We start from the raw sequence: 14,420 nt of genomic DNA, 5'->3' as shown, positions 1-14,420 counted from the left end.
TAGCAGCGGTATTCTAGTACCTAAAGGAGGCCTACAAGGAAGCTGGAGAGGACTTTTGACAAGGGCATGTAGTGTTAGGACAAGGGGGAATGGCTTCAAACTGAAAGGGTGTGGGTTTAGATTAGATATTAGGAAGAAATTCTTTCCTGTGGGGGTGGTGAGTTACTGGAACAGATTGCCCACAGAAGTTGTAGATGCCCCATCCCTGGAAGTGTTCAAGGCCCAGCTGTATGAGGCCTTGACCAACCTAGTCTAGTTGGAAGGTGTTCCCACCAATGGCAGAGGGGTTGGAACTAGATGACCTTGAAGGTTCCTTCCAACCCAAACCATTCTATATGATAGGTAAGTCTGAACCAGAAGTCGTAGTTTTGAAATTTGAATCAGAATTGTGGAAGTAAACTTGTACACAGGGATTGCATCTAAGTTCCTGACATTCTTGGAGTAGTTTTAGAGCCTCATCCAAAGCCTGCTAACATTAACAGAAGAACTTCATCTGACTCAAAATGCAATCATCAAATTTTTTCTGATCTGACATATCTAGAAAGCAATATCAAAGCAATACTTCAACCACTGTACTCCACTGCACTCAGTTCCTCTTTTTTTATTTATAAAGATTTACTATATTTCTCTGGGTTTGGTATTCATCAGTATGACCTCTTCTGATTCCTCCTCGGCGTAGCTATTGGAGAACTGGTGTGTTGTCCCACGCTGAGAGGTGTCTCTGTCTTTAGGGCTCTGTTGGATGTCAGAGCAGGGTGTCCCACACAGAGCCATGGGAAGAGCAGTCATTCTGCTATGCTCAAGAACATGGGCAAATTTAAACAAATCATAAGGTATTTTGGCCTGCAAGAGTGTTGGTTTAGCTTGCTTCCTTGCCTTGAGGTGAGGTCAACCCTACTGGCACCATTTCTGGCAGGTGTTTGCCCAGCCTGTTATCTTAATTTTTCTCTTGCTTTAGTGGCATCCCTGACTGCCTCCAGTCACCACTGAAAGCAGTAGCATAGGGTAATTTTGTTCCAATGCTCGCAGAGACTGAGGGAACGACACATTTCAGCAGGAGTGGGTTACGCCTTTGAGGTGAATTTCGGGGAAGAAAATGGCTACAAAAGCTTTGAGCAAAATGGCAAATAGAAATGACAATTAGAGAAATAAATAAGGTGTAGAGTTTTTCTCACAGAAGCAGTGAATGACATTGTCTACACCACAAAGTTCCACAGAACTTGACTAAAAATCAAGCTGCAAGCAGGTATTTTAGGAATGCTGCATCTATATGGAAGTGCAAGCTGTTGAGTCTTTGGAGGAAAATCCCCATCCAAGATAAAAAAATAATACATTAGCTATGTTTGGTAAAGCAGTAACAAGTGTTGACTTGAAGGTCTGTTGCTCAGTTGATGTTCATCTTCACATCCTAGACAGCTCCTGTGGAAAAAAAAAATAAATCTTGGAAAACTCTTTGAGCAGTCTGTGTGCTGCAGTGTTTGGATCAGTTGACAAAAATGCACTTACCAAAGTTTCCTGAAAGCTTCATGAATGACCTTGTTGAGCTTTCTTGGGCACAGTCATGTTGGAGAAAGAAAAACAGACAGCAAAGACTGCTGAGCATAGAATTGCCATTTTCTTTCATTATATATTTTTGTAGGTACCTGGCAGTGCTCAGGGGAGGGAAGCTTCCTATTAATTGCATTTATTCAGATACCATGGACGTCAACAGATCGGTTCATGGTTGAGAGCACTTAAAAACGTGCTTCTCTTGGCAAAAGAAGTCCTTACTGCTGTTAATGGTGATGCAGTACATATGAATTAGAAGTAGGCAGGAGGCCTGCCAGGTATGTTTCCAAGTGCCCTGTGTATGATTTGTTGCACTCACCTACAGATAAGTTGAGGCAAACTTTAGCTTTAATTAACTTGTTACCTCAGTGGAACAGGCCCTTATTGCCTTGTGTCTCTAAGGGCTTGGCTTCACCAGTGCCTCCAGATGAAGGGAGAGTGCCAGGAATACCACTTGCAGTGATCATAACCAGATGGAACATCTGCTTTTCATGCTAGTCACCTTGAGGTTTAGGTAGGAATTTTTTAAGTTGCTATTATTATTTTTATTAAAAATAAGGCGGACTGCACAATGTGAATCAACAGTTGAGGATGTGGTCACTGGGAGTGAATTGGTAGAAACCCATACATATTTTCCAGGATTAAAGGTATTTTGAAACAAAAGTAAAGACAGATATCACAATTCACCAAAAAAAAAAAAAAATGGGGGGGGGGTAGAGAAAAGCATGAAACTGGGGTCCATAAAGTAGCAAATTATTTTCGTCTTAAAAACAGGAATAAAAATCAAAACTTAGCCTTGTATTGAAAACACCCGACTGTGCTTCTCTGACATCCTGCTGGTTTTTCCAAGCGCTGCAGGTATTGAAGTTCAAGAAAACCAAATGTCTTGATCTCCCATGAGTAAACGGTTTGATGCAAATTTCGTGTTTTAAAGACAATTAGACCATGGTGAGAACTACTCAAATACCTTTACTCTTGCTGGGACTGGAATCAGCCCTTTTTTACACTGACTGGAGCTGTTTTGAGAAATCTATTGCTGTAAATATGGAGAGAATGCTTTCGATGGCAGTATTGTCCAAAGAGGCAGATACATCACAGTGTCTCAGGGACAAGAACATCATAATTGCAGGATAAGTGCCATGCATTCTATATAATAAAGAGTTGAGCCTGCCAGCAGTTAAGAGTTTGAACTTCACAGCTGTCATGGCCACTATGTTGAAAACATATTTTATGATTCAAAAGCCTCAGTATGTGTTGTATGTGGTTAAGATGGCCCATGGAATATTGCAAAAGAGCGGCAGAGTAGAAAACTTTTCTTCCTGCTTTGCATGGAAGCTAGGAGTGCCAAAATCATGGTCTTTTATCTTATGTTCCTGAAAGCAGCAGTAGGTGCTCTTCTGCTCAGTCTTCATTGGAGTCAAAGTTGCCTCCTGCCCCTGAAAAACAAAGTGCTCTGCCCTTTCTCCTTCCCCAGTTTAATCCTTCAGGACTCCTTAGTGCAGTTTTGCAGAGGCAGAAGAGAGGAAGCTGAGGAGGAATTAAGTTGCGCAGTTGGAGAGGTGAGGATGGGCAGGTGACGACACGGGGCTCTGGTTGGCAGTAGTCACCTTGGGCAGGGAATTACAGGGGCACAGCCAAAGCTGGGCCTCTAGTGCTGGGTCATGCCCTCTTCCATGCTGGCATGAACTCCTGAACTTCCTCTGCCTTCAGCATGGCAAGTGCAGGTAAGCAATAGTTTGCAGTTGTTTTCCTCAAGTTGAAACAGAGGTATTTCTGGACCTGAGTTAGGAGCTCAGCCCCATAATCTTGAAGGATAATGCAGCAACATCATGGGTTTTCTCACTCAAATCCAGCACTGCATCTCCACATGCATATCCTTGCTGAGCTTTCAGGAGACAGGTAATATTTGCTAGATAATCTTGTGGCATAAGTGGATTTTCATCATTTAATTAGGGCAATGGAAAATTTTAGTGGCAGGAGAAAGATTTGAGTTATATTTTCCACAAAACTTGTTAGTGCCCCAAGCATTGCTTGTCAGTTCCGCCCTTGCTGCATGAAGTAGATTTCCTGTACCTAGAGGGCAACAGCAGCAAGGTTACTATTTGGTGGGTGAGTCTGGCAGTGAGACTGCATCAGTATCCTGGGTAGTGACGTCCATTCATTTTCCAGTCCTTCTCAAGTGCAGTGCTCTGCCTGTTCCTCCATCAAACATACTTTCCTCCAAAAAACGTACTTTTAATGTTCTGCAGCTTATTGTCAGTTTGCAAAGCCATTCACATAGCAGTGACTCAGAGTTGTACCTGGAGGAAGAATGGAGTAATTTATTTCTACTCACATGGGCTCTAACTTGTGCTTTATCCTTGCAGGAGGTCAGCAGTTATATTTGCAGGGTTCTGCATTAACCAGAAATGGAAAGGTTTGCAGGGCTCCCTCTGTAGCACCAGGTTTCGTAGCTTCTTAACTCCTTTTAGTTCTAGGACTGTTGTTCTTATCTTGATATGAGGACAAGGAGTTCACTCATTTCTTCTTAGGCCTTTTGTTGACTTAAATAGGTAACCAAAGAGACTCTCTTGGCTCTGCCCTTGAATGAGGTTTTCTTGGTAGTTTCTCTGACCCTGTCCGTGATTCATGACTTGGCCTAACCTTCACTCACCCTTATGTCCAGACACTGTTGGCTGTCCCTTTTCACTGTATCCTTCCCTTACATCTCTGTTTCTAGAAGGTCAGTTTACACCTCACCTTTATGCTTTTTACACTTGGTATAGTGGGGCTGCCTGTGTGTGTGTGTGTGTGTGTGTGTGTCTGGTAGACTAGGAGGTGAGTGTTGCTTCCCCCTGCGGTGTGGCACTTGCAGTAGGGCTTGCTCTGGTCAGGGTGCATGAAAGGTGTGTCAAACTCTCTAAATATCCTCCTCCCCAGAGCATGATGCAGCATTGCCTGGGCCAGGTGACAGGGAGATGTCTGCTCTTGGGCTGCAGCCACAAATCCATGCTGCCTGGGGTGCATAGCATAGCGTGGCAGCTTGTCCCCGTGGTCTCAGTGGCCAGAAGTGTTTGGTTGCTGGACTACAACCTCACTGCTTTCGATGCACAGCATCATGTGGAAGGGTGAAGGTGCTCCCAGTGCGCTACCTTTGTGACGGGGTTGGAATCTAAATTAGGGTAACTGGGGCAGGAGATAGAGCTGAGGTTTGTGTTCAGCTCCCTGAATTCAGCTCCTGTGTCATGTTCAGTTTTAAGCAACCTTCCCCAGCATTTTTTGGACTAGTATGTTTGTGAGGCATGTATTTGTAATGTCTGGGTGTATGCATCTGCATACCCGTTCAACCCAGGAGTAGTATTGGCAAAGACCTCAAATCACACTGAAGTCTTGTCAGATAACAGTAAGTTAAAAATATTCAAACAAAATGAGAGGAGAAATAAAACCATTAAAACATCAAGCCATGGTGAGAAGTCTGTGGGTAATAGAAGAACATAATCCTGCTTCATACCTACCAGTCTTTTTCTTGCCCTGTCCTGGCAACAAAAAGAAGAGAAACAAGATCTCAGATGAGAATTAAAATGCTTTTTGTCCAAACCAGTGGACCTGCTCTTTCCTGAGGCTGCTGAGTGAAATCATTTAGCAGGGTTACAAAAGGGCTGGATACCATGTGGGTGTTAATAGCATTTGCAGCTATGTAAGCAACAGTAACAACAGCAGAGTAATCAAATCTTATCCTTCAGAGAGGAAACTGATCACCTGAGTGAGGCTGGGATTTCCCCCTTGCACGATTGCCAGCTACCTTTGCCGGCTAATTGAAACATCGAGTGCTGTCGGGGGCCCGGGGCATGACAGTGGTTTGATGGATCTAATCTCTGAACACACAGAGCAGCTCTGGTCACGCTTCTGCCCTGAGACCTGATAGCTCCCCAGGTACTGCTGCCTGTTATCTCTGGCTGTGGCTTTCTACTTTCTTAATTTTTTTTTTTCCTCTTGAGTTGGGCTTCAAGTGCATTGCATAGCTGAGGAGAGGCAGACATGGCTCTGGGCCCTGACCAGGGCCATGTTAAGAATAATCTTCATATTTTCTCTTGCTACAGCTTTTCTGTCTCTTAATGGTTGGTTCACTGGCTCTGTGGGCAACTGGCTCCAGACCGGCTGCCTCTTGTGTGAGTTTCTGTTGTAGGATGCAGCATCTGTCTCAGCCTCCACTTAAGCTTCTTTGCCTTTTTTTTTTGTGTTCACCTGCCTCTGTTTCCAGAAGAAAGCTCAAGTCCTGGGGGCTTCCCATCTCAAATGCAGAAGAGCAGTTGAGGGTCAGCCCTGCTGGGCATTTAGGTCCTCATCAGGCATCTTCCACCTGTTCCTGATGAGAACAGGGAGAAAAAGGGTGACTTTTCCCTGAAGAAGAGCCTTCATGGTTCTGGGCATTGGCTGGTCCCTATGAAGCTTGAACCTCAGACCACCAGAGCACAGAAGTAGAAAGAAAGGTGCAAATCTGCTTGTGGAAAGAATGTCAGCCAAGTGCCTAGTTGTAGATATAGGGAAAATGTCCTGGAGGTTGGAGTGAGGATAAAAAACACAATTTGGGTGCAGTCTGTGCAAAATCCCTGCCATTGCAATGAACCTGTCTGTCCTTCTGTCCCTCCACAGTGTCTCTGAGAACATTTTGCTCACTGGGTCACCCTCAACACAAAATTGTACAACTTTCCCATGTACCATGCTCTGGTGTCAGCTCTGCCATCACAGACAGGGATGGGGAAGGGGCAGATCTGATGTCACATCGTGCATGGTGTAAATGTAGAGTGCTGGAAGCATGGATGCTACTGTGGCTACAGTGATATCCCTCTCCCTGGACTGTGTTGTGGTGCTTGTGTGGCCACCAGCCAGCTCGGCTGGGCGAGGTGGCCCATTAGAAAGCCGTGTGCCCTTCTTTCCTGTGAGGTGGATTTTGGGTGATTCACTGCTCTAAACTGTCTGTTGTGGCTGTGGGGAGGCTGGCCCTTATGCTAAGGAGGGCGGAGTATGTGGCAGCAAGGCTGGCTGCTGACTTTGGCAAGCTGTGCCTGCATCAGTGTTGCCTTCCTTGGAGGTGTTTGGGGTGACAAAAATAGCCTTGGAAAACAACTGGTGTGCTTTGGGAGGTGATGGGAAATGCTTTGGGAAGTGATGCCCAGAAGAGAGAAAGACCAAGAGCTGGCTGGTGCATTTGTCCAACAGACTAATGACAACAAAGCCCGGGCCAACATCTTCACTCCTCTGTGGAACAGGCTGTTCCCAAGCCTTTGATTCCCTACTTTATGGGTTTTTCTGCCTTCTCCTGTCCTAACCAGAACCGGTTTTGTAGAGGGGCTGGAGCAAAACCATCAAAGCTAATAGTTCTGGCATTCTTTTGTAGTAACACTGAAGTGTTTGCTGAGGTATTTTAGTTCTTGACTGCTGCTTTTTTCCAGGCGTAGTCTTGTTGACTTTAAAATAGCCATCAAGGGAGTGCTCGGGCCAGCTGAGCTGCTGAGCAGTGCTCTTGGAGAGCTTGAGGGCAGGCTGAACCTGTGGCTGAACCCCACTCAGATGCTCTTGAGACAGAGCAGTGGATGTAGCCAAGGGCTTCTTTCTCCAGCTGTCGCACAGGAGTGGATACATACCTGAAAGGCAATGTCTTGAGTCCTGTGACCTGTGCTGGGGAGAAAACCTTGGTCAGCAGTTGCCCTCCAGAGGTGTTCTGACTGCAGGAAGCTTGAGGAGATGTCTCTCTTTTCTATAGCTCTCTCCTCCTAGCGAGGAAAGCATGTGCAAAGCCAGGTCCTCCAAAGCCAGGGTGTCCAGTGGAGATCCCTGGGGGAAAGCCAATCTTTTTAGAAGGAACTGGAGTGCCAAGAACTTTCTCTGAGGGGAGGGTTTATCCTATTATTTTCTGAAAATCATTTCCTACCACGCTGGAGAATTAGCTTGCCAAAGCTCAAATTACCCGGCAAGGAAATCACTGCCTCCAGATTAATTCGTAGTTCTTTTGTCTCTTCCATGTTTGGCTGATGTAAGCGTTAGGTAAATATTTGTACAACACAGAGAATTGCCTCCCTTTCTTCTCTTCCCCAGGGGTCAAAGAAATGTCAGCCATTGGCACTTGTGTGCAGCCAGGCTTCTGTTTGCTGCGAGGCAGGCTCTGTGCCAGCCATGGGCAGGAAACAGCCAGAGTGGCTGCCTGTGGTGGCCAGCATCCTCTTCCCAGGGAAAGCAGGTTCCTGATGCTTTGTCCTGAGCTTATTCCACAAGGCAGTGAAGTACTGAGTTTAACAATGAAACCAGATAATCTCTCCCCTCTGCTGAAATGAAAAAACCTTCCTCTCTTGGTGTCCTCACTCAGTGATCCTCTAGGGGTAAATTGACTTTTGTTGCCCTTATTTTATTTTTTTTCCTGGTTTACTTGGTTCCTCCCTAATTTAACCAGTGGGTCTTCGATGGTCCTTGTGGATATCATCCAGCTCAGGATATTCTGTGATTCTGGGTCTCTCTTCTGGAAAAAAAAAAAAAAAAAAAAAAGCATGCTGTGCTCTCCCATTAAAATGATGAGCCCTCAAAGTAGCAAGTCCTGAATTTCATACAAACTACAAAGTCCGTTTCAGCCCCCTTCAGAGTGGGAGCGTGTGTCCAACTGCAGGACACTCACAAACAGTGGTTCCTGCCTTGTTGCTCTGAACAAGGTGGAAACTCATTAGTTACCTGTAAAATTATGTAGACACCAGGATTTCTCCTTCTTTCCCATGGCAGTCACTCCTTGAAGCACAAGATGTGCTTGGCTGCATTAATCAGTAGATTAATCACACAGCGTCTGACTGAAAAATCTTCTGCTGAAGATTAATACTGATGTTGATATTTTTAGCCATAAACTGAAATGCATAGCTTCAAATCAAAATCTGGAGGTGGGAAGATCTAGATCAGAAATTTGTGACTGTTCAGCATCTAATGGGGCCTGAATGAAACTCACATATCCAAGCTAATGCCCACGTCAGGAAAGCAGAACACCCTACTTGCCTTGAGTCCTGTCTCTCAGTTGAATCTGGGACTACCTTCATGTTTTCCACACTTCTTGCACTTTCTTTTCATTAACTGTCCCCTTTGATCACCAGATCATAGGAGGCAGCTTCAACATCTTCACTTTTCTGCTCACCTCTGCCAGATCCCCCAGGACCCAGATTCAAGAGCAAGGAGAGACAGAGTTCTTCAACCCAGTTTGTAGGTGCAATAACTGGCCAGGGGAAGATGGGGGGGGTTGACTGAAGATGGGTATGCTGGCTCTGAAACAGCAGATGTTGCCCCAGAAGTGGGCTGTTCTTTATCCTCAGAGCATGTTCCTGCTGCTTCTGGCTGCAGGAACAGTGCAGAGGGCTCAGATCATTTGTCTAAATCTGTTGGACTTGAAGATGATGGGATGGTTCCCTTCACATACAGCCGATTTCTCTCAACCTCCTAGAGCTTTGGGGATGATTCCCAATTTTTAAGGAAGTGGGTAGAGAGCCTGGCTCTCTCATGCTGATACATGGATATTGAGCTGGTCTGCCACCGGCTGGGAATGGGTAGGGCTTGGGGAGGTTTTCGCACTTGCCCTTCATGATGAAGCTGTCATGCTGTGTGGACACACCGCTGAGGTGCTGGCAGGCTGGTTACTTGCTGACTAAGTGCCAAAGTGTTTATCAAATCTGAAAACCACACAGTGAGACACTGAAGCACTGCTGGGAAGCGTGAGCTCTGCTCACCAGCACTGTCTCATCAGTGACATGGACAGTGGTCACAGAGAGCTACAATGTTATGCTGCATCTGTGGTCTTTGTCCCTCCCAAGCTCAGGAGGCCACCAGAGTTGTAGAAGGAAATCAAAATTGATCCTAACCTCTGGATTGAGAAGACTAGGAGGAGAGGGGATGTCAAATGAAGTTGCTTTGAACCTGGGAGGTGACTTCACTTGAATGGCGATGTCCTTAACTGCATCACTGCTAATATTTTAGGCATTACAGCAGAATGTCCTAACAGGTGTATTCTTTGCCATAATTTCCTTCAAGAAAAGAAGATTGATAGCTTTTATTGTGCAAATAAAATAAGAATAATATATATGAATAATATGCTTTTGATGGTTAAATTAATTAGCACTCTAGTTATAGTCTTATTTTTCTTTGGCATTGCTAGTTAAAAAAAATTGATGTTCTATAGTTTGACCACTGGGATTATGTGAGTAATCTACAAACAGGTTCTCGGTCCTGTGGTGATTAATGAAATCTCTGACATGTATTTTAGAACTATGATGAATCTTTAATATAAGTATTAATAAGAAGGAAGGAAGAGCTTTTGAGGAAGATCAAGACAATTTCTCTGTATCAGTCTGCCAACTCCAAGTAGCACAAACAACTCCTGATCTCTGCTAGGCAATTTCAGAGAGATAGAGGTCTCTCAGCCTTGAAAAGGAACAGTTTATTCTGGCAACTGTGGTGGTTTATTTTATTAGACTGTTTTCTGACATCTCTTTCTGTTTCCTCTATACAGGATATGAAAACTGGAGGGAGCTGGCTAAGGTTCTGTCAGACACCAGTGTCCCAGGTGGGGACCCAAACCTTCAGTTTTATTATCCACAGGAGCCAGGACACCAGGTGAGGAGATTTGGGGTGCCTTCTGAACGTTCACAAGGGCAAACCTTCCTTTCTGATGCTGGCCCCCAGAGACAGCTCTCTCTTCATGCAGGAAGGAGAGCTTGCCGCGGGGCAAAATCTGAGCTGACTCACAGCAATGTGAATGTACAACAACTCCAGTATAGTCAATTAAGTTATTTTAGATGTACTAAGCCACAGTAGTAGGCTGAAGCTGGCTGGATCTGTGGCACAGGAAGGCAGCAATGAGCAAGACAAGCAGAAATGAAAAGTCAGGAGAGAGTTTGCTGCTCTCTAGTGAAGCACGTCTTGGTACTTTTGCCTAAAGGCACTGTTGGAAGAACTATTGCTTGGACATTTTTGAAACAAGGGTAGGGAAAAAACCCACCAGAAAGTGATCTAAGTTTTAACTCTGTGCTAGCAAGCTGTTATAAAGTATTGGTGTCCTTTTCCCTCAGTAGTTCACTTGAAATGTGCTGTCAAACAAGCCAGAGGATGTTTTCATCCCACCATGGCCACAATAACTGGCCTGTCCTTTGGAAAGGGAGCTTGAGAACGTGTTTTATTTTCTCATATGTTCTTGTAACCAGGTATGAGCCCTCTTGTGTAGATGTCAGTGCTGTGTCATTTTTTGGGTTACTTTGAGTTTCCTCTACTTGTATTTCAGAAGCAAGAGCTGCAAAGAGGTGGGAGGAATAAATCGAATTATGCGGCTGTGGACAAGCCTGTCCCATGGATGCCAGAGGTGGGTGCTTTTCTCCATTGTTTGGCATGAGGGAGGTGTAGCTACAGACCTGTACAGCAAGATTGTAAGGCAGGGACATCTACCTGGAAATTAATTCACTTTACGGGAGGTCTGTCCCCTATCACCCCCTCCCTGCTTAATGACACTTACAGACTTGAGTAATCATCTAGAAAGACAGGAGTGTCCAGATTCCAGATAATTTGGTTTTTCCACTGTCATCAGGGCACCAAGCACCCACTTAGAATTCCCTGAGAGCAGGCAGCCCACTGCCTTCCTGAAAAGTGAAGTTTTTTCAGGTCTGGGGTACGTCAGGCCAAGCATTCAATAAGCAAATACGTGATTGTGGCACGCAGAAGCGTCATACTCATGCCCTGGCATTTGCAATCCAACCCCTGTGTGTCATACATAGAGATTTCTCCACTTCAGTGACACTTGGATGAACAGAGACCTTCTCTGGTGACCCTTGCAGACTGGGGTAAACACCCCCTTTGTTTCCTTCATGCCTCGTTTATTCTTTCCTCCCCGGCTCCCTTATCTCATCATTCCTCTTCAGATAAGGGAGCAATGCAGCCTGCTTCTAATGAGAGGGACACCAGCCAGGGGGCATTTAGCTAATGGAACCAGCTCACTAAATTCCTCAAGGTGATTAGAGACCTGCACAAACTAAAGGGCCTCTGCAGCTCCCCTGTGGAGCGAGCAGGCTGCTGGCCCTGTGCTCCGGATGAAATTATCACTGGTGATGGAGGGAAAGTGTGTCCCTCCAGTGCTGCAATGAGCAGTTCACGTCCCTGCAGCATGAGCTAAAGCTTTCCTGGAAGCAGCCAGCACCAGTCACCCTCCAGTGCCCAGAACCAGACCAGGTTACTGATCTATTCTGCTGCCTTGGCTCTGGTGTGCCGGTCCCAGCTGGAGCCTGGGGGTTTCCTCTGGCTGCAGGGCAGTGTGCAGGCAGGGCTGCCTCGTAGGTGAGAGCCAGCGGGACACGAAGGCCAGCACTGCTGCTGTGCACAGGGGTGACAGGAGCATGTACTGTTCCCCCCTCCCGTGGCAACAGGCAGTACATGGCATCCCCCAGCTTCTCTGAGGCTTTGCCCTGTGTCTATGATCCCCTTCCTGGGGATTTCTTAGAAGTCTTGAAAACAGCCAACTGTGGTGTGCAGTGAGCCTTCACTGGGTTAGAGATGCAGCTGGTGGGGTACATGCTATGGCCTGGACACTTCTCTCTTTAGCTCTGTAAGGCAACATTTCCTGCCCTTGCTGCAGGACCTGTCTGTACCCAGAGGATCAGCAGAGTCACCCTGACTGCAGAGGCCAGCACTTCACCAGCACCAGCTGCAGGTGATGGAGAGGGATCTATGGACACAGCTCTGTATAGAGCTGCTTGTGTTCCTCTTAACCACTGGCTGAAATTTCTCCTGGTCTGGGGATTAAGTTTTTCTGTGACTCTGCCCAAATTAATTACCGAAGGTCTGTAATCCCATTGTGCCCTCCCCACGGCATCTGTAATAACTTAATTGCAGCCTGATTCCTGGGGTGAGGGGCACCAGGTTGCCTGACACAGGTCGGGGAACTGGGCTTTGTTTGAATAGAGATATATATTCCTCTAGATAGATAGACAAATATAAATAATTGACAGGTTGCAGGGTGAGCTGGCAGCCAGCATGTCCGAAAAAAGACAGGTTTCAATTTCCCCCCCTCTCAGTTTCAGGATATGAAAGAAGCAGTTTAAGTCTTCAGCCTTGGATAACGTGGTGGGAAAGTGTGCACATAGGAAACCCCTAATGAAGTTTTACCCTGTGTCTGGGGGAAGAAAGAGTTCAGCCTCACACCTGGTCTCTTCAAGGTGCCTGTGCACATGTTGATCCCTACCCTTAATGTCAGTTCCAGGCACCACAGCAAAGTCTTCCAGTTCCAGCATCTCCCATTGTCTCCTCAGGGTGGAGAGATGTTGGACGTCTTGTTTAATTAATTCAGAAAGGTGCCTGGCTATTGTCAGGGCAAAGCTGCGCTGTGGGACCATAAGTTTCACCATTCGATGCTGCTGTAGGTGTGGGGGAGAATTTTCAGAAAAGCCTGGTTAACCTCATCGTTCTCATTTGCCTCTGCAAAAGCTTCTGTTCAGCTCTGAGAGGAGAAAGCACCGGGGTGCGTTTAAAATGTCCTCCCCTCCATCATGTCTGCACAGCCTCAGGACTTCATTCTCTGTGAGGGGTGTCCAGGAGGGATGCCCCTTGCAGGCAGTGCTTGTATAGGTGCTGCACAAAACCAAAGCACTGCTCTGGGGTATTGTCCTGCTACCAAACCCGCCCTAACAGGAAGCCTCCTTTCATTAGAAGACTGAAAGATGGAGCTATTGCTGCTTGCTCTGTCCCTGTGCCTGCTGATGTCTCTCCCTTGCCTGCTCGTGCCCATCCAGACACGAGGGCTGTGTAGCTAACTTGTCTGGATGGATTCCCACAAGTGCCCAGCACAGTGGAGCGTGCAGCCAAACCCAGCTGCTGGAGGCTGAATGTCACCCAGTTCAGGGGAGCTGGGCCAGGCAGGAGGAGGGGCCGCAGCCACTCTGTGGAGACAGAGGAGTCTTATGAACTCAGGAGTTTCTAGTTGGCAGCACAATGTCGCCTTTCTTCCCGGGCTCAGGCCCTCTCTGTGCCCTGTTTATCATCCCCAGTGCTGAGCATTCCCTGGGCTGCGTGCAGCTACGCAGCTGATTTGCCTCTGTGATGCCAGAGCCACCCAGGATTAAATTAGGAAAGGCTTCTCTTTTCCATCCTGCTCCAGTTACAGGGCAGCAAGTCATGTCTCTCCTGCTGCAATCCTCCCAGCTTTGCTGCTTGCCCTGGCCTTTCTTCCTTGGGCTCCTTGCTCACCAGGAGCCTCTGGATGTGTGGGGCTACCCCCCCAGGTGGTTTTGATATGGTAGAATTTGGGCTAGAAAGAGATTTCTGGGCTCTTTGTGTGCTTGATCCTCCTCTATGGTCTGTTTTTCTGTCAGGGGCTGGTAATCTAAAATTTCTCACTAGGAGGAAGCAGAAATACTAAAGTTTCTTAATACCAAGCCAGGGCTGCAGGCAGGTGTTATTTCAGTGTGCTCAGCAGGGAGGGTCAGCACTGGTGCTCAGAGACCAGCCATGCTCCCGAAGCCATGGAGGCCACTGCATCAGCAGTGAAGCAAGGGCCTCTCTCCTCCCTGCACTTGTTAGAGTCCAGCTCTCCCTTCCTTTGGGTCACTCCATGCCCCTGGTGTTGTGCTCCCAGAGGGTGTCAGCCTGCCCAGACCTCCTTGGGTAGAACACCTCTTGTGCTTGTGCTCCTGGGCACTCTCGCCCTGTGCTGATGGTGCCCTTTGGTGCACGACCTGTGCCCGCTTTGGATCTGAGCTGAGTTCTTGCAATGCTGCTGTTTCAGCCAGGGTGGAGATAAGCAACTGCGGGGTGGGGTTGGGACAGGGAGGAAGCTGAGGAGAAGGGAGTGCCCTCCAAATGGGAAAGCACAGGTCACATAAAAACAGCTA

At 46.8% G+C, this 14,420-nt stretch overlaps 1 protein-coding gene across 1 annotated transcript in view; it reads left to right on the top strand.

Moving 5' to 3' along the window:
* The window catches only part of B4GALNT3 (beta-1,4-N-acetyl-galactosaminyltransferase 3), a 59,592-nt gene that overhangs the window by 27,361 nt on the left and 17,811 nt on the right, over window positions 1-14,420 (top strand). The window contains exons 2-3 of the mRNA XM_027905137.1: window positions 10,061-10,164; window positions 10,829-10,906. Of these exons, the coding sequence (XP_027760938.1) occupies window positions 10,061-10,164; window positions 10,829-10,906 (182 nt within the window). The remainder of the gene's footprint in view (window positions 1-10,060; window positions 10,165-10,828; window positions 10,907-14,420) is intronic.

Source organism: Empidonax traillii, unplaced genomic scaffold (genome assembly GCF_003031625.1).
Source record: "Empidonax traillii isolate 1590-97213 ecotype Southwest subspecies unplaced genomic scaffold, ASM303162v1 scaffold25:size3598162, whole genome shotgun sequence".
Taxonomy (NCBI): Eukaryota; Metazoa; Chordata; class Aves; order Passeriformes; family Tyrannidae; genus Empidonax; species Empidonax traillii.
The sequence above is the reverse complement of the archived record's forward strand: the minus strand, read 5'-3'. Positions and strand labels throughout refer to the sequence as shown.